Below are 23,923 nucleotides of genomic sequence, written 5' to 3'. Positions count from 1 at the left end.
AACACTACACGGCTCACGGTCTGATCTGCACCAGTATTCTAAGGCTCACTTTAAAATCCACACACCCATTTTACAATTCAGCCCTGATCTCCCATTTCGGTTCACGTTTTCAAGTTCATGATCTCGCTTTGTCCTGAATATTCTCTCTTCTGTGTTTGACTTCACGCACTATTAAACCATGCTGTAAACAATATGTTTTCCCGGCAGCGGCGTACCGCTGCAGGAGTTAAGGCAATCCATTTCTGTGCTTCGTCCGTGACAAAGGCTCCTCCCAAACCCAGAGGCACAAAGCTCTCAGTGCATATGAAGCGTACCTGACACACTACACAAAATACCCTCCTTTGCCACTAAAGCAAAGCTCTTAGTGCGCACTAAGCAACATAATTCTTAAAATGCCATGCTTTTTTCTTAACTGCATGATCTCTTAAAAGTGCTAACTACTCAAAATCACTTAGGAAAAGATGGCTAGTCAAGATTTTTGAGCACCAGTTCCCCACCATTTTTTTTTTTTTCTTTTTCAGTTAAGATAAAATCCCCAAAGAAGGCACTTTTGAAGCAAAACCAGTAGCTTTGCCATATGATTTGATTTGGGAGTGCAATCAATCATAGAATGTAATTTGCCTCCACTGGTGCAATGAAAAGATTCTCCAGTATAATAAATATTCTCACAATAAAATCACAAATACCTTTGACCTAAACTAGGAATTTAAAGCAACTGATCTGGTGCAGAACAAACGTGAGCCCACAAATTCAGAGCGCAGCAGTCGCCTCTCCTCATACAGCCACTATGCCCTCTCCTCAGCCCACCTGGTGCTCTCCACGGCTGATGTGAGACGAGAACTCGTAGCGGTCCTGGCTGCGGTGACCACAGATGTTGCACTCAAACGGCTGGCGGAAGCCGTGACAACCCATGTGGATGGTGAACATGACATGGTCCAGAAATAGGATGCGGCAGTGCCGGCAGTGGAAGGAGCGCACAGACCTGCCATCCCTGTCCAACACTTGCACAGGGTCCCTGGAAGAGAGGGGTGAGCCAGGGCTCCTCTTTACTGTTGTGGGGTACGCAGGACACGCTCTCTCCCCCTCTGGGTCCAAGTCTTTGGCCTGGCTGGGGCTGGAAGTGGGATGACTGCCGGGCAGTGCTGGGGTATGGTAGTGGAGGTGGTGGTTGTTGGAGGTACTTGTCGGGGCTGTAGCCCTTGTGCTCTGCTCTTCTGCTGTGCTCTCTGTGTCTGTAGAATCAGGACAGCCGTTGGGTGAGGTGGTGTGGCTATGTGCTGAGGGATGGTCATCCCGGCCTTCACCTGCCTCCCGCCCAGCCAGGCCAAGAGACACTGCTGCCAGCCCACCTCCACCATGGGCCCGGGGGCCCTGAGGAGTTACGTTGCTGTTGATGGAACCCATTACTGTACGGAGCTCTGACAGGAAGGCAGGATGGAGCTGAGACAGTGCAGGCGACTCGTGGTTCTCGCCTTTACCCCTAGCGCAGTGGAGAAGCGAACGAGCCAGCCCGGCTGAGTCCCCAACAGACTGAGAGCTCATGAGGTCCCCGTCCTTCTCAGAGCCAGAGGACAATTCATAAAGTGCTTCGGGTGGGTTAAGGTGCATGCGCTTTTCACCTATGAAAAGAATATATTAGTGAGTGGAGTGCATGATTCCCTGAAATTACTACATCTGCTAAATATGACCCCTTGTCATGGTGCCACATGAACCCAGGGTCTCCACACCGGCATGGGTTAATGTTTCTTCATCTGCCCCTTATTAGGCTTAAAATATATAATTCTTAATAAAATGGAGAGCTGAAATATTTCTACATGAACACCAAACAAGAACTGTTTTAGTAAAAATAAAATAAAAACTCACCCAAAAACTTCTGTGGCGTTGACCTCTTGCGTTTGGTGATGCTAATAGCCAGTCTATCCACAAACTGGATTTTGTCATTGGATGGCTGGATTGCAGGTTTGGTAACTATCTCCATATTTACTGACTCTTCTCCTACAAAGAGAGGACCCAGACATTAATAGAATGACAGATCACATGTAGAAGATGCTTGAGTGAGTTTCGTGCTTGTGTGGTGTGTTACCCTGTGCCGTCTGGGTGTTAGCTGCAGCCTGGTGGTCCAGAGTCTTCAGATAACTATGGCAGCGCTCCAGATGTTCCTCCAGTGTGCTCTGTTGTTTGTAGCTGCGACTACAGTAGTTGCACTTGAAAGGTTTTGCCACCGTTGGTGAAGGAACTGCAATTGCAAGAAAAAATATTTCACTGATTTCTTCTGAGATGAAAAAAAAACACTTGTTTTTAGATGATGGACACTAGATCAAAATGTAAAGCAAATTGTTACTTGCAAAAAATATGTATTTATGCTATTCGAATGATGCTGTTTATTTGTTTATTGAAGGGGATTTCTAAGTACTGATAACTATGTCTGACAGACAGGACTTCCCCCTTGATTGGCAATTCCTGAAAACGCCTAACGTTACACCGCAACGTTCCACCTTAGTAAGCTGTCGGAAAGACTGACGTCAATTCGCTGAAATCCAAATCGAAATGGTTGTTTCTTCGAAAATGAACCTGTAAGACCTCTGGAGATCCACGCAGACCTACTGTAACTAGACTGTATCTGAAGCACCTGTTGAATGTGTGTTCACAAATTGAAAGCACGAGCACGATTTCCTGTTTTCACGAGTTAAATGTCATATTTTGTCATGTGTTTTACAGAACATTCTCGTAAAGAATACCCATTTCCTCTGCAGCTTCAAAGGGGTGAATTGACCTTTCTAATGAATCCCCACATTTACTGCTTACCTGTGCTTCACACATTTTACTTTGATATTTCATCTTAATGTGGCAGTATCCAACAGCTACATTTATTCTGCTTAACAGCTAAGAAAATAGGTCTATGAAACACCTCATATTACTTGTCTGATTTGTTAGGTATTGTGGTAATGCACTTTAAAGTTGCAGCTATTAAGTGTCAATGACAGTGTATACAGGCCAAGAACTCAGGCACCAAAAGAAACACAAATATGTGTATTTGGCAGAATATTATTGCTATCTGGTCTCTGATTTACCTGCATGTGTGCGCAGATGTCCGGTCAGAGCATCTCTCCTGCGACAAGCATAATTGCAAATCGGACATTTGAAAGGCTTCTCTCCTGAATGCAACTTAATGTGACGCAACAAGTTCCCCTTCTGGGTGAAGGAAGCGCCACACTGGTTGCACTGGAATGGCCGCTCACCTAATTACACGTGGATGGACAGAGGATTTTACAGGTGAATCATTTGGCTTTAGTAATTCACATGAGGGTAATAATACTATAATGAGTATGCTGGCTTGTTCTCACCTGTGTGGCTACGCTTGTGCACCATCAGCACGTTGGGTCCAATGCAGATCATCCCGCACACCTCGCACTGGAGCTTGCCGTTGGGCAGCCGGATAGGTCCAGGTGAAGCCGAATTTGGACTGGCCATCTCGTTGTAAACGCTCGCCCTCTCTCTCCCAGCCCCAAACTCCGCACTGCCCTCGTCCACGGGTTCCCCTCTGTCATCCTTCCCGCTCTCGCCCCTCACGGCCTCTTTGTTCTCTGTCCGTGGAGCACCTGATGACTCATCGTCACTGCACAGCTCAACCTTGATGGAGTTTGCTTTGTGGAGAGTAAATGATGGGGAAAAACATATTTACCTTCATACTTATAATTAGTGAAGTATTCCAGCTTAACAAAGGAATAATAGCTAACCACTGAGGGATCGGTGTGGTGAGGACTGCTGGCTGTTTGGAGATCTCGCAGAGGGGCCCTGCATCCCGCCATAAAAGTCCTGCTCCGTTGATGACTCTCCTCCATTACCTCAAACACAAATATGTCCGCATTATTAAAGTAAACATCAAAGTCTGGAAACAATACACACGAATGTGCAGCAGTTTTCCCTTTTAATGTAAACTTACCTTGAGCATATGAGCGTCCATTGCAGTCATCAGCATTCATTCTCTCATCAGATGCCTGGAGAAATATTAAACACAGATTTTTTTTTTTTACACATCATTAAAAAAAATATGTAATTTTCCAAACTCTTGCTCACGTAAAAAAGTTTCATGTCACACATTGATACTAACCATGTCAAATACGCTTTGCAGCTGTTTGTCGCAATAAGAAAACAGATTTGCTTCCAAGTGGCTAATAATAAGTTCAGGGTGACAAACTAATGTAGGTAACGTGGGTTCTGCCCTGCTATTTCTGTATCTTGTAGATTCTTCTCCACCGCGGCCAGCAAATGAACATGAGAGGCTCCACATTTATAGAAAGCTAATGGCCAAGGGTGCTGAAGGAGGAGTTAAAATTAAGGGGGTAGACAAAACAGAAGCTTATATTATATTATATTATATTATATTATATTATATTATGAAAGCTTATCATTTTTCATTTAAAACTATTTTGAGATATTATGTTTATTGATTGAATTTAATCTATTGCTGAAGTTTATTTGTTTATTGGTTTACTGTTTCATGTTATTTTGTGTGCACTGATCTGAGTATTTAACTGTGGGAAAAATGTACTTGAGGTTACATAAAACCCACAGACACATAGCAAACAAAGTGAGCTATGTAGACTCCACCAAAAAACCAGACAAACACCTGTTCAGACGCACAGCATGTTGATGTTAAACGAGAAGAAGACAGACGGTCAAGGCTGCACCTTTTGCTCAAATGGACGACAGCCGTGGACACGGGAGACTTTGGAGCGATCCGGGGGGCGGAGACAACACATCTCAGGGAAAATTAATATCCTGGCATTGGCAGCGCATGGAGAGAGCAACAGGCACTGATGCAGCCGGGAGACGAGCCAGTCAAACCAGGGCACGGCGATTAAAAAAAAAAAAAAAAAAAAGAGAGAAAGAAAAGAGACGCGCACCCTCGCTAGACAATCCTCTCTTGCTCCCAGACGGCCGACCGTGCATTAAAACGTATATATTTTCAAACAACCGCCATGCCTTTCAGTACGCCCGCGGCTACTTGTTTCTAGCTGCTCGGCGATCCGTTGTGACACCAATCAGCTCCATGGACGGGTCCAGACAGCGACGAGACACAACAGCAATTTGTTGCAGGAGTTGCGATTGTCCAAATTGTCCGCATGAACGCGGCTGTCATCCAGCATCGAGCACGTCAAACTGGCCTGGGCTATACAATGTTTCTCATGAGCCGTTGCTATGGCACCCGACCACACGACAAATGGCATTCACCCCACCAACTACTCAAAAACACGCCGTACCTCCAAATTAACACCGATGGATGGTCCTACCGAGTGCCGCGGTGAAGTCCACAAGCCTCCTCCTTACCTGGCGACCGATCGGTGTTTTCTTTTTTAATTGTCTGGATAGCTGTTTGTTTTCCCAGGCGACGACAGCATCTCCGGGATTTTTTTTTTCTTTCTTTTTTTTTTTTTTTTTTTTTTTTTTTTTTTTACCTGGGAATCCCAAACAACTTCCGGGCCCATGCTGGGATACAGACCAAATAATTGTACAACAGAGCTCTTGATTCAGTGATCGTCGAATGCATCGATGCATGTTAGTAGCCAAAAAAAAAAAATATAAAAATATAAAAATATGGTGAAATGTATTCCTTTTGAGAAACTCAGACTCATCAAAATATTTTGCCAAGTACTGGCTGCAAGCTACAGTGTGTGAGCATGTATGTTTTAGTAAAATAAATGTATAAAATAAATCCATATTGGCCTGTGTGCACAAACCCACACACAATACATGTAGACAGAGGCATGGCGCTGTGTAGCAAGCAAGCAGATAATACAAGGAAAAGCAGGTTAGATTGTTATCATGATATAGTTTATGGTGATAGTACATCTGTAGCACCACGAGGTGGCAGCAAACTGCTGTTTGACACAAATTACCCAACAAGCAGACAGCTGTGAGAGTCTGACAAGTGGAAATATGTTGTTCAAAGCAGTATGCATGCACTTGATTCATGTAAAATAGAAAATTGATAACAATTCAGGTAACCAGGAGAGAATAAAGGGTAGCTATTTCATTCGATTGGGCCTGTGCCGCCGTAGCAGAATCTCATAAGCATCATGAATCTTCATGAACATGGCCTCAGCATCCTTGGTGGGGTTGTGGTCGGGATGCCATGTCTTGGCCAGCTCCCTATAGCTCCGGGTTATCTCTTCAATAGAGGCCTCTGCTTCCAATGACAATACCTGCAGCACAAATGTACCCAGACAGATATGAATCATGACTACATCTAGGAGACTAACATGCAGAGCAACGGTCACTTTAACTGAACACTGTTCACAGTTGTAAGACTGATTGCTCACCTGCAGCGCCTCTTTCTCTTTCTCAGTGTACTCTCTGAGCAGTATTTCCAGCACCTTCCTCCAAGCATCCTCATAGTACCCTCCTCCAGTGAGCGCGCACAAGATCCGATATGGGATTAGAAGCATGTACTCTAACACACTTCTGAGCCAAGGCAGAAACCAGAAAATATCTAGCAGTGCTGCTATCGAGTCCGATATGTAGTATAGGGTGGCCGTGGTGTTGTGGAAAATACAGTAACCCAGTGGAGCAGAGAAGGCCAGCCAAGCCAGGCCGAGCTTGTAAAGTCGTGGACCTGAATGTAAATAGGAAAAAATATAATTATAGAGTTTAAAATTTAGAGAAAAGTATAGCAATCAATGTGTAAAAGGAAATCAGCTCACCTAATTTCTGAGTGCTCCCAGGTTCCCGTGGGGGTTTGAACCTACGGTTCTGTGCAGCAGTGATACTAGCAGCCAAGCTTATAGGAAGAGGTGATAAGGTACTGCCATAGAATACTGGGGACGTTATGAGACAAGCAGTCAAAGTTTTTTGGAGATCAGAGGTCTGTTGACCAATAGTGGACACCAGATGCACCCCTGCACCCACACACAAAGGCAGAACAATCAAGTAAAAGAAACTGAGGGAGTTCAGGCCTATCAAGGCCACGGTGCCAAAGTAGATCCCAACACACACCTGCCCAGCAAATCTGACAGGGCTTACAGAGGGAGGGGTCGTGGTAGAGGAAGGCTTTCTTCTCTCTTTTTCAGGATCTTGATTGGCCTCACTAACATATGCAGGGATACGTATGACCTCTCTGGCCCAGCCAAATCCAAAGCCTCCCAGGGTTAGCATCCATAACAGAGCATGACTGTCTCTTCCTAAATACAAATGATGAAGGCCCAAAGGCCCACCTGCAGCCCATAGGGCATAGGCTACTATTACACTCTTTACCATCCTGTGGCCTCAGCGGATCAGTTCATGAACAGATGAGTATCAGGCATCCTTGATAATTTCCTGCAAAGAGTAACAAAAACTTGAAATCATGTGAACTTTAGTTTATAATTATTTCATTATATCATTATATTTTTTAAACATTAATGAGTGGAAAATATAAAGTCTATATTTGCTATTTTATCCTACACTAATGATTTTCATCACAGTTCACCATGTGTCCATATCACCTTCTAAATATTTGACTTATTTTATTTCATTTACAGACTGTCATACTGTGTGTTTCCTCTATGATCTGTCAGCTGATGTTATCTTGGCCAGGACACCCAAAAGGATTTTGAATCACTGCGATCCACTTCAGCGGTTAAATAACGGCTATATTATATAAGAGGGATTTATCTTAGCTCATGATGGACATTGTCATTTCACTCGACTGATCCAAAACAGGGATCAAATCACAAATGGCCTGTACACAGAGTCAGACAGAAACCAAGAACACTGGCGTTAACCCCCCTCATATACACAGACAGTTGTTTTGGTCTAATAAAGGCCAAGTTACTTACTGGGCTCCTAATTTCAAATCCTTATCCAGATAAATCCTTTCCAGTGCTTTCCGTCGTTGAAGTTGGTGCCATGTTGTTGCAACATTTGGACTTTGGATCATGACAATGAAACAACACTGTGGTCTCAAAGAAATGGCCTTCATCAGCCACACTGATAAGGCGTGGAAGAGGTCTAAAAGGAACATTATTGAGCACTGTAACGCTTAAAAGAGTGTCTCAGTATCCTCCGTGAACCAGTTTGTAGACACAGTAATGTTCATGGATCAAGAATCATAAACCTAAACTTAAACTTTACATTGAATTCACATTAAAACGACAAAAGAAAGAATAAATCCCAAACATATTTATGAAAAACATTAACAGTATAACGGTCATGAAGGGAGATTTAGTGCAGGACTGCTATATTGGAATGCATCGGTTTGCACTAGTGTACCTAATGTTTTGGCAAGGGAGCGTATTATTTCACTCCATTCGCATAAAGGTCTTTACATTAAATAACAGCAGCATTAGATTTATTTGGTATGTCTAGAGATAACCTGCCAGCTATGTGTAGAGAACATAAGTGAAATGTACACCGATCAGGCATAACATTATGACCACCTTCCTAATATTGTGTAGGTCTCCCTTGTGCCTCCAAAACAGTTCTGACCCATCAGAACTGAGGGTGTCCTGTGGTGTCTGGCAACAGGATGTTGTTAGTGGGGGGCCTATGGGTTGAGGGGAGGGGGCTTCTGGACATCCCACAGGTACCTGACTGATTTGGGATCTAGTGAATTTGGAGGTCAGGTCAACATCTTGTGCTGTTTTTCATGTTTTTTTGAGTTGTTCCTAAACCGTTTTTGTGTGTGTCTGTGTCAGGCTGCATCCTGCTGGTGGATGGGAGCTGCCATCAAGTAGTGTCTTTGCTATGGGGTGTGGGTGCCTGGTCTGGTCTGGTCTAGGTGGGTGCTACATGCTAAAGTAGCATCCACAAGAATGCCCATTTGGACATTGCATTGTGACAAGACGGTCAATGTTAACAACTTCTCCTGTCAATGGTTTTAATATCGTGGGTGTGCACCGGTGACAACATTTTAATTGGCCTGATTGACGTCGGCACTGAACTATTAATTATTACGACGATGATTGACACATAGCTTCCGCCCCTATTTGGCCCCGCCCCCTAACGACCCCTCCTTGTTGCTCGGCTTTCTCCGGAGCTCAGTGTAGCAGCAGCAGCAGCAGCAGGTTAGCCGTTTAAAACCACACGAGCCCTCTCTGCTAGCTAGCCGAGCCACACACACACACACCAACGGCGTTGTCCGACAAGATGCCCACTCTTTTAACTTGCTTTTGACTCTTCCGCTCGGCGCTTTTAAGCCGGAGGGATACTGGTATGTTTCCGCAGGATGGAAACGGACGACGTGTCGGTTAGAGAGCAACTTTTCCACAACCGCGTCCGGGAGACTATAGTAAGTAACGCCGGACTTCACTAGTGATGCAGCCGTCGGTTAATATGTATATGAGGGGGTCGCCGCAGACAATACAGTCTGCTGCCTTGTCGCTGCGAGGAGGAAACTGCCTTTTAATGTTTAAGTGTCGTGTTACATAAACCGCTGCACAACTCAAATTTGTGTGAAGTGTGACAATTGAACTCCAAACTTTTTAGCTAAGGTGTAATTGTTGCCAGGGTTAGCTGAACTTGCGTGGACACAGCTAGTTAATAGGCAGAATAACGATGTGGCACATTTTACTGTGTGGTGTTAATAATGTTTATATATATATATATATATAACTGCTGCTCTCTCCTCGTGCTTGTCTCGGTTTGTTTGTGTTTGTGTAAAACCTGTGGTTAGGTCCGAACTTCAGACTTGGCAGAAAGGAGACAGTCCTGTTACAGCAAGGCACATATACACTGACCTTTGACCTTTAAAATGCACAGTCAGACCTCAGTGGGTCTTCATTTCCTGAGAGTGGACAGGTTGCTGATACAGCATACCATGAAGAACAATGTCAAACTCTCTTTGCCCCCCCCCCCCTGCTGCATTTTATTCTGGTTTGTTTACCTCTTGATACATAGGGAAAAAGTTTTTTTACATCAAAAACTGTACTGCAGGGGAAGATGTGCAAGTTGTGTGTATGTTTATGGATGAGTTATATGAAAATTAGAGGTCCCTGTGGGAGATTGAGTCATTGCAACGGCAAGGAAGAAAGGTGGAGAAGGTTTATCCAGCTAGTGAAGCCAAAATACTTCTTTTTTTATAGAAGATATTTACTGAAATAGCAGCAAAACCACATTAGGAACTAATAACACTTCCAGATAACACGTCAGATTTAGGTGTCCCACTTCCAGGGCCCAGATTTTGTGTTAGAAATTAATAGTCGGATTAGTCAGACTGTGATTTTTCTACTACAAGAGGTGCAAAACTTATGCTGTGAAACAAAATAATCTAAAGAAATTTGAGATGTTTTTGAAACTGACTCGTAAACCACAAGCTCTTCATCTCTCTCCCTTTTTTTTCAGGAGTGGGTTCAGTATTAGCAAATATCATTTATTGGTGAAATTTTAGTCTGCCCACACGAGGTATCATAATAGATATCATACTCAGGAAATAGTGCTTTTAATAGCAGGCATACGCTATATTTTCTGTTTTGTGGTTTCTCGTCGAATTCAGGAATGAGCAACAAATTAAGTGCCTGTGTTTATTTTAATGCCCTTGTTCTGACATTGTCCCTTTCACCTAGAGACCTAATGCTATTAGCCGCTGGCACACCTCAAGTCTCCAGCTTACCGCCGCTCCACAGTGCTCCCTCTCATGCTGCCCCTGCACCTCTTGTTAATAATTGGCTTTAGGCCAAGCGTATCATTGATCAGCTTATTTTAAAGTGAATGTGATGTGGCAGAAGAGTAGGCGCTCGTGTGACATAAAATGAAAAGTAGGTGATACTTAGGATAGGCCTCAAAATCACTTGTCACATTTAAGATCCAATAAACAGATGATATCTTGAATTTATGTCTAAAAAATGACTAAAATTATTAAGAAAGTAGTTGCTGATTCACTTCCTACCAATCAGCTGACTGTCTAATTGACCGATTATTGCATCTCTTGAAAGAAATTATTAGTTGTATTGATTGAAAATTATAAACTGCATACTTTTGCATCAGCGCTTTGCTTTTGTTTTTGGTCTTTGAGCAAAACGAGGCTCGCCCGCAGTGATCTCTCAATGCTCCGAAGACTGAATTCGAATTCTGTGCCAAAAATATGAACGATTAATGTGAAGTGTAAGTTTTTCTGGCTCTCAGAAACCTTACAGCCATAGCGCTTGGCGATTCTAAATTCCTAAAAATGTCCACGCCAACAATTTAGAAATTCTATTTAGATGCTTGTTTGTATAAAAATAGCCACGACTCGCTGCTAACTGGAAAAACCTGATTGCATTTAGCACTCTGTGGCTTAGCAGGAGCCGGCGGACCATTATAAATAATCCCATATAAAAGATTTGGTATGTGTGAGATTTAAGACACGGTATCTGCGTCAGTTGCAGAACCAGGTGTACACTCCCACAGTCCGCACCCTGAGCCTAGAGCGATCTTCAAGGATCAATGTCTAGTAGTAACAAAATGCCCCGATTAAAATCTTGGTAGTAGAGAAATGGGACACCCAGCATCAGCATACATTAAGATACATGTAGTCATGCTAAGAAAAGTTGTTTACCATTTTATTTAATAAATTTAATAGTCCATTATGGAGTGTTTCCAAGGACTGACTTTCTGTTAGGCTTTTGACAGAAGGTAGAGAGATGGTGATGATGTATTTTATTATGGCTCAAATTGCCCTCCACCTTTTTATTTGTTAGGGAGAGACCTTGATGACTTTGCTGATGGAAAAATGATGGATGGATGGAAGGCTGATGAAAATGATCACATTGTCACTGACGTCACTAATTTAAGGACTTTATAACCTGGAGTTTGAGCTGTAACTTCTTGAATCCTTATTTAAATAAAAAGTGAGATATTGGAGACGCAGTCCAGCAAAATACGCAACATACTTTAACTGGACGCGTTCTTTTGGGATAAGATGGCCGCGCCCTGCAGTATTTTAAGTTACTAGCGCAGTGTCCTTTCAAAATATGCCTGTTTGGAAATGGCAGATTGTCACCTGCAGCTTTCGTGAGAGACACTCATTCAAACAATAAGGAACGGACTGAATGTACGCCGACAGCGGCACAACAGTTCCTCAAATACAGCAGCTCCTGTTCGGAACTGGACGGCCGCAGCTTCATTTGAGGATATATGGTGTTTGTACTGTTGTATCAGCCCTGTCAGCGCCTCCTGATGACAAAGAGCCGCTGAGAACAAAGACACACTGTTAACACGTGAACCTTTAGAGCAAACATGACTTACCTGACTCCCCACAAACACGCCCTCCAAGAGTGAAGTACAGTGAGGAAACTTACGTTGTGAAAAGCTGACAGACACCTACATGCAGAGATTTCTGCCTTTATAGTTGGATTACCGGCCGATGAATAGATGCCTGTCTGATCTGTACTCTTGCGTGTAAACGTAGGCCATCATGCTTTGCATAAGCTGGACAAGATGCCTGGTGAAACGCCACATTTTTTTTTTTCCACCGGAGTGGAAGTGATGTCACTCGGCTGCCTACCTTCTGCTCCTTTTGATTTTACCACAAGGGTTATTTAAGATGCTAAAACACTTCAGCAGCTTAGTTTGAAAATGCTCCACACTGGGACATTGCGTTCAACATAAAAATGTCTCTGAAATCCTTCACAGTCTCCTCTCAATGGCCTGCTATGTGCTGCCAGCTCTCGACACTGGCAGTCAGCACGTGTTCTCACCAACGTGGACTACTGGAGTGTTAATCTGCCCCTGCACGTTATTCTCCCCCCCCACAATTCGCAACCTTTGTTCCCTGCTTTTCCTGTTGCTGAATAAACCACAGCCGGCTCCTTGCCAAAATTGGCAGCTTTATTGAACAGTTTTGCAGATTGAGACAATTAGTTGTTGTGTACAGTTGTGCACTTTGTTTGTTTTGTTTTTTTTTGGAGGACGGAGCTTAGCATGTTACTACAGATCATTCCCACTAACTTCTATCAACAGGTAAAGCGCTACGTTTAGTTTGAAATAAATGTTTTCCATCTAAATGTGACAGTGGAAGTCAAAAAGCAGTCTTGTTAGATTGTCTTCGGTTGATTTTTGCTCTAAAACTGCTTTAGTTAAAGAGATATTGGGAATAAAACAGAAGAAAAAACAACCAGGAGTCTCATGAGACAATCGAAGAAACCTTACCATATATCCAAATGATATTGCTTTAGTTCAATCAGTTTTGATGTAGCCCTCTATGGTTTTGGATCTTTACATTATTATTCGCCGTGCTTGTGTCAAACTAAACTACTGTCAAAAACCTTCATTAAAACCTGCATCCTTTTAAGAAACAGGGTTTTTGCACTTCTGTGCAGGTCGCATTTCTCTCGAGTGCCGCTCCGTCTGCTTGTTCGGTGCTGTTGTTACCTCTGGGACAAACATGTAAATCCTTCCACGCATACTGAGCTCCCTCTGAGCTCATGTGCGGAAATGCTCCGATCGACGTTCGTGGTCTTGCAACATCAGTTCATTCATCGGTCAGTCGCCGGTGCACAGATCAAATGAGCTGAAATTGATCACACCCTAATAAAATTCGGGACTTGTTCAATTTGATTTTGCTTTTGGCGAAAGGCTGTCGTCGTTCCCATTAATTGCAATCTGCTCGTTGAACAAATTATTTTTCTAGATAACAACTTGCTAACAAGGGAGACGATGCCCAACTTGGCCAGATTATATGCAGCACTAGTGAACGGTAGTCTGAGCACTGGTTATTGTAGCTGTTTGAAAACATGCTGTGGGAAAGTGTTTATCAGTTCGATTTAAAGAGGTATATAATGTCACAAAGATGTCGTTGTTTCCATTAATGTCTAATTTATATATTTTTTTTAGTTGTTGCGGAGATTTAATGAGTTGTAATGTCGAGAGCGTTGCCAGACAACAGATTGTAGACTGAATAGAGGTTTAACCCAAATTCATTTCCAGATTTAATATAATGTCAGCCAGTGACCTTTGCATTCAGTATGGGGGCTGTCACTCTCTGGCATTAACCCTTCTTTTGCTCCACTTAATCCTTCTTAATTTATCACTGCCACCCTTTTCACTTGGTTTGTTGCAGTAGAGGGGTAATCTTCATTCTCCATCTGTCCCCCTTTGGCTGGAGTAAAATAACGAATGTTTTTTCTCTGCTGTATATCCACTCCAACCTGTACGACCTGTCAGGATATACAAAATCAGAGTTAGTCAATTCATCATTATTGTCCCCGGGAGGCAAATTCTTCTTTTTTTTCCCAGCACTGTAGATCACTTTTACACATTTCATCCCACAGAAGTGACAAGCGGTTGTAAGTAGTCGCAGCACAGCACAGAAAATCAGATATGAGCTCAAGAGATATGAGCAGATCTAATAAAACCTAATTAAATTACTTATCAGCACTACTGGACAGAACATGAAAGATAGTTTACAAGGTTACGCGGCAGTTTAATGCTTGAACAAGTGAAATGCTATGATTACGTTCCCAGACTGTGCTGTGCAAAAATTACAAAGTGTCTCTTCTGTGTTTTCTGCAGATCTGCGTGCTCCTGTTTACATGCCTTTACATGGTGTCCTACCTCATCCTTACCCACTTTAAGAAGACAGCAGAGTTTGTCACAGGTGAGTGTTAAATTTTCCCGGATAGGAATAGATGCGCCGCATAAACACCGCTCTGTGAGAGAGCGTTCCATCAAAGGATTACGGAGAATTGCCTGGAGGGGAAGCAGCGGTGTTGACAAGCATACTGATTACATCTGTGTTTTGGAATTTCTTTCCACAGTGTATGTAGGCAACGCTTTTCAAGCAAGCACAGGTGCTGTTCAGAAACTCTCTCGTCTATTTTGAGTAAATACTTTTTTTTTTTTTGGTTCTGTCTTTTTTTGGATTCCTGAAAAGCTTGCTAACGCTCAGAGATGCAACAAATAAAATGGCAAATTTTATGAACACAGTGTTAGAATGTTTAAGTATTTGTTGCGTAACATAAAGCAACTTTAACGTAGCTTTCCATGTTTGCATACATGTGCATATAGACTTGGGAAACATACAGGCAGGACAGGCTCTGGACCTTGACTGGAACAGCCTGGAGGTGTAGAAGGCGTTCTGTGTAACATGTAAACACCTCTTTGGGAGCACGTACTGTATGTCAGTGGATTAGGGTGGTGAAGAATGCTGCTTCAAGATAAACAGAGTTGCAGATTAAGGCTGCTCTGCTTGGACAAAAGTAGATCTTTTCAAAAAAATAAAAATACCTAAAGTTAATTTCATCAAACTGGGTTAGTGTTGTTTTTTGTTTTATTTTTTGACGGATTTAGTAGCCTACAAGCAACCAGTTATGTGCCTTGCGTGCTTGAATATTTTGGATGTTCTCGTTTATTAAAACTAAAAGAAGTTCTGCAGCGTGACTGGGCTGACAGTTACATAATAAATCCAATAATGTGCCACTATTGGAAACAGATGTAGGATGTCCAGCTAGCTAGGCCTCTGTGGCTGGGTTGGAACGTGGGAGCCATTTCTTCTTCTTTCTTTTTTTTTAATAAAGTTGAGGAGACCTGTTACGTGTTAGAACCCTGCTGTAAAAGTCACAGTTACACCGCCAACAGCAGAACAGTTGTACCCTGCAGCTATATTGCGATATCGTCATAGTGAGTTGTTTTTTTTTGTTGTTTTTGTGTGGTTTCATGTAAATGAGCCAAGAACTGGTTTGTGCTCCTCAGGCCTTATAATTAAACAGCTGTGCCAACATAGGAAGATGTCACAGTATCATACACGCACGCAGCTCAGTAAAGAAATTCACAGTGAAGTACGAAAATGTATATGATGGTGCATGATGCTAAGGAGTTTGTTATTGCATTAAATAGTTTTAGGTGGCTTTGCTCTCCTTAATGGTCCACTGTGTGCAGTATTTGTACGCAAGTGTGGTTCAGCTCTACTTGAGTATTTTACTTGGTCCTCCTTGAACAGAATGTTCCAAACATGTTCGTCCCCCCCCTCCGCTTCCACTCCCCTCTCTGAGGTCAGCGAGACTTTTGCTTTTTTCAACCTGGATTCCTTTGCCAAAACATTAGGTACACAAATGCATTCCAGTGTAACAGTCCCGCATGAAATCTTAGCTTCTTGAAGGTTATGGTGTTGATCGTAGATGATGATCGTTTTGGAGAATGTAGTTTGTTAGTCTGTATTGAATTAAACATTCAAAGTGTTTGCTTTTTAGTCAAGCCCACTGACTAAAATGGGGTTGTCATAATAATGAAAAACATGTGTCGGTACAACACAATACAGTTCAGCAGTACTACAAACCACAGCCTCAAAAATTTTAAATCTCAGTGATTTAAAACAAATGCAGGACTATTACATTGGACTGCATTTGTTTTCACCAGTGTACCTAATGAACTGGCCAGTCAGTGTATATCTATGTAAACACAATATACACACTGCTCCAGATGGCTTTTACCCTCCTTGTGACGACACAGACACATCTGAGCTTGTGCGTCGTTCCGTTTTAAAAGTGAGTTTCCTGTACATACTGTACTTGTGAAAACCAATTGACGTTCATCTCTTACGTAATACATGTAATCACTCTCGGCTCTGCTCTCTTTCAGATGATATTGAAGATGCCACCGTCAACAAAATTGCGTGAGTGAACACCTCTAATGATTAACAGGCCGATGGCGATCTGTTCTCGCTCACATCGAGTGTCACCGCGAGTGACTGAGCGGGTGCTAAGTCGGTGTGACATGTGTAGTGACCCGAGGACATTCGGCTGTAGATTTATTGTCGTGTCTTGCGTGTGCACGCCTGTGTGTTAATATGGCTGTTGCTTGGGACGGGGCGACTTCGCTGTTACTCTGCCCTTTGTCCCTACACGCAGGCACTGTTATCACTGTAATCTTGGCCACCTTGTCCTTTCACCTTGTTAAAGCCAGACAGAAGCACTCATAGACTGTCTTCCTCCTTCTCCCAGGCTGTGGTTGTGCACGTTCACCCTGTCCGTTGCGGTGTGTGCCGTACTCCTTCTGCCCATCTCAATTCTGTCCAATGAGGTCCTGCTCACCTTCCCACAGAGCTACTACATGCAGTGGCTCAATGGATCTCTCATCCACGGTACATACTGTTATTCTTTCTTAGTTGACCACAAAGTTAAAAATAATGACAGCTGTACAGGACATTACTGTTTGAAACAGGAACAGACTGAATGAGGATCAGTGGTGATAATCTCAGAAATCAGTACTACACAGGAATGTGTCCAAACACGTAATTATTATGGACAGAGTAGATATGACCTTTCCGGTGTGCAAAGTTTAGATCTAAATTAAAAAAAAAAAAAGTGCTCAAGCTGTTTATCAGCTGCTGACGTTTACTTCAGTCAAGCTGTTCAACTCTAGTCGTTGTAAATGTTTTTTGTTGGAGTTATTTGAGTAAATGATTAGGAATCCTTGAAGTAAACCCGTTCGTGTGACAAACTGTGTGATGGTAACTGTGACTATTTACATTATTCTATTGCCTTACATAATCTTTGCATATTCTTATTGCACATCAGCACATGTGTGACCGTGTAGCCTGTCCTGTTACGCTACACACTTTGGCATAGCTCTGCCTCACAGTGGTTGAAAGTAGCATTCCCAAAATTGCTCATTGCCATTTTAAGACTTACGATCGCTTCCACTGAAAACTAATGTTTGGAAATTCTGTCTTCTTCTCTTGTCAGGTTTGTGGAACCTAGTTTTTCTGTTCTCCAACTTGTCCCTGGTCTTCCTCATGCCCTTTGCTTATTTCTTCACCGAGTCTGAGGGGTTTGCAGGGTCCAAAAAGGTACGCGTTTCGGCACCGGCTCACAAATGGCAGCTCCATATTAAAATAGGATGACCCCGCTGATATTAGAACATGTGTTTTTTTTTGTTGTGTAGGGGGTAATGGCGCGAGTGTACGAAGCAGTTGTGCTGCTCTTGCTGCTGGCTCTACTTGTGCTGGGTATTGTGTGGGTGGCATCAGCGCTCCTCCATGACAACATCGCCCGGAAGAGTCTCTATGGTGAGTCACTTGCATTAAATCCATAGATTCCACAGCGACAACTATTTTTACAGTTTTCCACGTAGTTGCTTATATTCTCCTTCTCTGAATTTCAGACCTGTGGGAGTATTACCTTCCCTACCTGTATTCGGGCATCTCTCTGTTTGGAGTGCTGCTGCTTTTGTGTTAGTATATCTTCGTCACAAATTACTGGAGTAACTGTAAACCTTGTTGTATGACGCTCGCTTATCACCATCTGCGTGTTTCTGTCCTCAGTGTGCACTCCCTTCGGGTTGTCTCGAATGTTCAGCGTAACAGGCAGCCTGCTCGTCAAACCGCGGGTGAGTCATAGGCTCAGTGACTAGGATTAATAAACAAGATTAAACCTCTACAGCCGTGCTAGCAGCTCTGTGAGGCTGTACTTACGCACAGAAAGTACACATTTTAATACATCTCCAAAATGAAGCGCTGCATACGTCATTGCAAGCTTTTTAAGTTGCACTGAGTTCACACAAAAAAGTGAACCAAATAAACCATTGTGAAAGCAAGAAATAAGCGTACTAAATACAATTAAATGTGCTGTTGATGCACTCTTGTTACTGCCAAGCACAAAATGTCTCACACCTGGAAACTGTTTAAAGTGTGGATTTACACAACTCCAAAACAGTAGCAAAGCTAAGGGGAAAACATTGTTTATTTTCTGTGTTTAATCAGAAGCAGTTTTCCAAAGTATCTGTTGAAATGTAGAGTGTTACTAATGTGTATTATACTAAGTGCTAAAACATTAAATTATGACAGTACATACACTGATCAGGCATTACATTATGACCACCTTCCTAATATTGTGTAGGTCTCCCTTGTGCCTCCAAAACAGTTGTGACTCATTAGAGAATGGACATGGGTCTTCTGAGGATGTCCTGTGGTGTCTGGGAACAGGATGTTGTTAGTGGGGGGCCTTTGGGTCCTATGGGTTGAGGGGAGGGGGCTCTGTGGAACAGGCTTGTTCCTGTGCATCTCATGTCCAAACGTTTCCCAGCAGAACATTGTATTGTCACAAGATGGTCAATGTTTACTGCTTCTGTCAGTGGTCATAATGTTGTGACTGATTGGTGTGTCACATGCTGTGTGTGTAGAATTAGTTTGCATTTGAGTACACATTTTTAGTTTAGCATGTTAATACACTGATATTTCTGGTATTAGTTTTGGTTTTACTATACAGTATTTCATTATTAGTAGTTATTTAAACATTTCAAGGTCCTACTTGTGTGAGAGGCAAAATTATAGGATTAATCCTCTCAATATAAACTTATCTTAACTGTTTCACATAGACGAGCCTCTTCATAAATAGTTGTTTGCTGTGAATTTTAATTTCCTAACTGACCGATTGATTGCGCTCTCCTCAGTTGCTGGAAGATGTTGAAGATACTCTGAGCTGCACCACATTCGAGGAAGACTCACTCTCCAGGAAACTCAACTGTAAGTGGGCGACCGCGGCCGCTCTCCTACTGACGCAAGATGACGGGCTGACTTTGTGTCTCTCGTGTGTCTGATTGTAGGTGGCAACACATGCTGGGATAAGCTGAACATGGAGGTTATGAAAAAAGAGTACCAAGCGGTCCAGAGCAAGCGTGTCGCCCTGGGTAAGATCGACTGAGCAGTCTGCTCTTAGCAGGGTTTCTCCATTGTGATTACCGTGTACAGTCATGTGGCTCCGTGCACTCATTTGTTGTTGTCGCTTTCATTTTTTCCCCACAGAGATGCGTAGGAAAGCATCCCCATGGCAGCGAAACCTGGGCTATCCACTGGCAATGCTTATGCTCCTCGCACTGACGGTACACATATAACCACGACTCTAACCACTCACTCTAATTTAATCTGTGAAAAAAAATATAAAGAGGCGCAAAATGATGTTCTGTTATTGTTGCATTTTATCTCTGCAGGTGATGTGTGTGCTCATGGTGTGTTTCAACGTGTTGGAGCTGCTACTGGATGAGACAGCTTTGCCCAGGGGAATGGAGGTGGGGACCTGGCTTAAAAGTAGCATTTTATCCATGACGTGCAACAGCCAGTCATCTGTGTATACTGATGATTGTTATTTTTGTAGGACCCTCACCTGGGGATGGCCTCCTTCTCCATGTTCGGCTCACTGGGCGCTGCAGTTCAAGTAGTCCTCATCCTGTATCCTTTCATCCCATTAACTAAAAAAGCACGGATATGTGCTGGTCATGTCCATTTGGCTCTGCTTCTAACAGACTGTCCTTGATATTTGACCAGTGTGTATGACTCAGTCAGTCGCATTCATAAATGAAACACACACAGTGTGTATGTGAGTCTTTGCTCTTCTTTTGTCTGTTGTCCTTAACATGAATTCCAGCTACTTAATGGTGTCCTCGGTGGTGGGTTTCTATAGTTCCCCCCTCTTCACTGGCCTTTTGCCTCGTGCACAAGACACCAACCTGACACAGGTACATAACAGCCAGCCTTAATATTGATATTATCTCAGACTAAACTGTAACTGAAACTGACGATTCTGTGTTTACCTAAAAATAAAATTAACCTTTAAATGTTTCTTTCTTTCAGATAATTGCAAACTGTGTCTCACTGCTCATCCTGAGCTCTGCTCTGCCAGTCTTTTCACGTACACTTGGTAAGGAAGCAGCATAAATGGAGTATTTATTAACTACTACAGACGTGTCTGGTTCATTTCATATTTAAATAGGTCATGAGTAATCCTTATCTGTGGGTCATATTTTTAATCAGCATGTGAACATGGGTAATAAACACATCATACAATTCTTTATAAATAAGAAACATAATTTATCATGCATTCAATTTTGAACATTTAACTCAACAGGCCCTGCTTACATGTGTCATGCGTTTAGATAAAACTCCAGCTACTCTCATAGTATTCAGTATCAGTCTGTGGTCATGGTTAGCTTGGGCTAAGGAGGAAGAGAGGAGGAATGAACATGCGTCACACTTTTACTGATACCGAGTTATATCTTGATTTTGCAATATTATGCAATGATTTCACATATTTCTGATGTTCCTCTTCATTGCGTAGGGCTTGTTTTGAGGGTGTTTACTGTAGTTGACTGCGGATATACAAGAAAATAAAGATACATACGAAAGAATCCCACTTACAGTTGCTAAACACTAAAATAAAACAATTTCTGTTCTGTCTTTTGACATTAATATACAGAGATAACTGGTGCATATTACATAATGTTTATGATTAATATGTTTATGGTATTTAGACCACTAAATTGTTAAGAGTTGCTGAATCAACAATTTTCTTGTTTTAATTGTGCCCACAAGAGGGCGTTTGTTTGCCATGAATACTGAACCTGCTGCAGAGGCCCTGCTTCAGCACTTCATTCACAAGTGAAACGTTTTTCTTTTGCTTCTGCTCCGTTGTGTTAGGGATCACCCGCTTCGATCTACTGGGAGACTTCGGTCGGTATAACTGGCTTGGGAACTTCTACATTGTCTTTCTGTACAACATGCTGTTCGCTGGTCTCACGTCAGCATCCCTGATAAAGACGGTCACCTGGGCGGTGCAGAGAGAGCTCATCCGTGCCTTCGGTCAGTCTACTTTCATTTTTAATTCATGAAACAAAGCGAAAGCACTTTGTATGTATACATCTCTGTCTGTATGTAGGATTGTGCTGGGCTGAAATTGATATTGCACTTAAATAGCTATGTCATAAGTCTCCCCACCTCTGGCCCCATTTCCCTATGGGCTGGTCTCTCTTCCTCAGATAGAAAGAATACAATTCTTTCAGGAAATTGTAAAGGGACAAGAGGAGAGTCAGGTCCCCTTGGGGACCTTCAGGCACACCGCCCTAGACCCCTTGCAGCACACACACACCCTCTAAACCTCCACCCAACACAAACAAGCTTCTGGAGCATGGGCACGCCAAACATACACACACACACACACACAGACGCAGTCCCCTTCCTCGGCGTACAGATAACATCTCTGCACCGTGGCAGCTCTCCTGCACTTTCCCCTTGCCTCCCAGCAGACTTTTGTTCTGTGATTAATAGACTTTCTTTTCACTTAAATCACAATTTTTCCTGTAAATTCAGTGCTCCGCCTTGCGATTGTGTGTGATGTTATAGTCCATTGTTTTGTTCTGTTTTGTTTGCAGGTCTCCACAGGCTGCCTTTAACCGTGTCACGCTCCACCGTCCCCTTCAGACTCCTCCTGGCCAGTGGACTGTCTAAAATCCAGTGACTTAATCTTCCTCACCACTGCCTTTTCCAAACGTTTTCAAACTGAGCCAATGTGCACCTGTTGGATTAAAGACATTTGCAATTCAGTCCATTTGCCAGTTGGAACGCAGGCTGAGTCGCTCTGTATGAGTGGACTGGAGAAGGTGACGAGTCTGTCTGCGCTGTGTCTAATGGGAGCCTTCTGGATGCTGTCTTTAATCACCCAATATGTCAGGGTCAAGGTTTGTGCCGCTGTTGACTGCAAAGACGAGTAATGGAACAAGCCGCTATCGGAGTCATGGATATGACTGGAACAAGAGGGGAAAAGGGATTTAAGCCATGTTGGCAGTGCTGCCGTAGTGAACCATAACCGAACAATCCCCCAGCAAACCCAACGCCTTATAAAAAGAGGATCCTTGGATAACTGTTGCTCTGGTGACACAATTGAAAGTCAGCAGAGTTATTTTGAAATATTACATTGTCGCTGTGACATAATTTCCTCTTCCTTCTTCAGGTCGATCGAGTGCTCTCTCTTTCTTTGTGGCCTCCCCACGCTTTCCTCTTCGGCCGTACCACTATTTTAAGATTGGGGATCCTCCATTTCCACGTTCTCAGTGGCCCAGTCTGCAACAGTGTTAAGTTGGGTACTAACAGGAAGTTGTTATTGGGAGATTTGTGGATGTGCGGGTTTAGACAGGGAATTACAGATTCATGTTAAAGTCTCTGTGTTTTAAAAAAAAAAACATAGTTTACTGGAATTGAGAACATTTTCTCTGGAGATTTCTTATTGGGCAGAGTTTTTACTTTTTTTGTGACAGTACATTTGCTAAGGGCGAGTTTTAGTCTAGGAATTACAAAACATTAAAAAAAAAAGCTTTACACGTTGTCTTATGCAAGACCTTTGAAATGCCATGTAACACTCATTAGGAGGAACTTCTGCCTTACGTCAATCAAACTGTGAATCATTAAGAAATTGTATGGGGGAAGTGCAATATCTTAGAAGTAAAAGCACACTTTTTAACTTTACCAAAAGTCTTTTTTTTTGTAATTTTCCATATCTTTTGTACTTGTTTTATGTGAATTGTTTTTACATCTCATTCCATGTTTTTGGACTTTAGGGTGAATGCTTAAATGTAAATAATGTTTTTAAACTGTAAATGTGGCTGTCGGGGCTTGCAGTCCTTACCAGTGTCATTTTTATTTTATTTTATTTTATTTCTGTTTTTTAGGTTTTGAAAACTTGAATTCCATAATATCAGCATTATTTCCTCAGCCCTATGCTGGTGATCCTGTGTCACCGTTTTGCTTTTTGCTGCTGTATCAGCAGGTTATTTGCTGTTGGTTTGACCAGCAGGTGTCTCTAAAATCCAACACCAGCCTCGTGTCTGTGTTGTGTAAGGTTCTCCTTCTCTCTCTCTCTCTGTCTCTGGTTAGTTATTATGTCTACTACATGTTGAGCACTCTGGGAATATTCCTTTGGATGTTTTGAACATTTATAGTTCATATAGTTTTTATCATTATTTATGGGCATATTGGGATTCATACTTCACACGATGACTCAGTAGAACGGTTAACTTTGTTGAATGTGATGCGTTTGAGACAAAATAATCATTAGAAATCGTCAAAGTTTTTTTTTTATTTTTTTTTTAAAGTGTTTAATGTTTACTTTTGAAATGCTCTGACTATTTTTTTTTTTTTTTCTCACCATCATCGTTTCACTGTGCTGTGAGCCGAAAGCAATAAAAATGTCCGTGTTTTTAACTTTGT

The 23,923-nt window shown here is 42.5% G+C and overlaps 3 protein-coding genes across 3 annotated transcripts; 1 reads left to right on the top strand and 2 right to left on the bottom strand.

The window, feature by feature from the left end:
* Window positions 1-651: 651 nt before the first annotated feature.
* ikzf4 (IKAROS family zinc finger 4) lies at window positions 652-5,489 on the bottom strand (the record flags this gene model as incomplete). The annotated part of the gene is made up of 8 exons (XM_084554339.1): window positions 652-1,619; window positions 1,864-1,995; window positions 2,084-2,236; window positions 3,072-3,239; window positions 3,345-3,644; window positions 3,738-3,845; window positions 3,944-3,998; window positions 5,460-5,489. 8 exons carry the CDS (start codon window positions 5,487-5,489, stop codon window positions 799-801), a joined length of 1,767 nt encoding a protein of 588 aa, XP_084410465.1. The 3' UTR covers window positions 652-798.
* A 540-nt stretch (window positions 5,490-6,029) lies between these two features.
* dnajc22 (DnaJ (Hsp40) homolog, subfamily C, member 22) lies at window positions 6,030-7,257 on the bottom strand (the record flags this gene model as incomplete). Its single annotated transcript, XM_084554352.1, has 3 exons — window positions 6,030-6,206; window positions 6,324-6,616; window positions 6,705-7,257. The coding sequence occupies 3 exons, from the start codon at window positions 7,255-7,257 to the stop codon at window positions 6,030-6,032; spliced, it is 1,023 nt and encodes a 340-aa protein (XP_084410478.1).
* A 1,773-nt stretch (window positions 7,258-9,030) lies between these two features.
* Window positions 9,031-23,923, top strand: lmbr1l (limb development membrane protein 1-like). Its single transcript, XM_084553603.1, has 17 exons — window positions 9,031-9,268; window positions 14,467-14,551; window positions 16,531-16,564; window positions 16,893-17,032; window positions 17,637-17,740; window positions 17,836-17,959; window positions 18,055-18,123; window positions 18,215-18,279; window positions 19,342-19,414; window positions 19,495-19,578; window positions 19,694-19,770; window positions 19,879-19,956; window positions 20,043-20,116; window positions 20,313-20,403; window positions 20,519-20,585; window positions 21,362-21,523; window positions 22,093-23,923. The coding sequence occupies exons 1-17, from the start codon at window positions 9,206-9,208 to the stop codon at window positions 22,176-22,178; spliced, it is 1,476 nt and encodes a 491-aa protein (XP_084409729.1). The 5' UTR covers window positions 9,031-9,205; the 3' UTR covers window positions 22,179-23,923.

Source organism: Chelon labrosus, assembly GCF_963514085.1.
Source record: "Chelon labrosus genome assembly, chromosome: 10".
Classification (NCBI taxonomy): Eukaryota; Metazoa; Chordata; class Actinopteri; order Mugiliformes; family Mugilidae; genus Chelon; species Chelon labrosus.
This window is presented reverse-complemented; position numbering and strand designations above follow the sequence as displayed.

What these genes read in the sequence shown, in the direction of transcription:
- lmbr1l (XM_084553603.1), top strand. Translation starts at nt 9,206, where the DNA reads ATGGAAACGGACGACGTGTCGGTTAGAGAGCAACTTTTCCACAACCGC. An exon ending in GACAGCAGAGTTTGTCACAG is followed by an intron (nt 14,552 to 16,530) that starts GTGAGTGTTAAA and finishes GCTCTCTTTCAG; the next exon opens with ATGATATTGAAGATGCCACC. An exon ending in CAATGGATCTCTCATCCACG is followed by an intron (nt 17,033 to 17,636) that starts GTACATACTGTT and finishes TTCTCTTGTCAG; the next exon opens with GTTTGTGGAACCTAGTTTTT.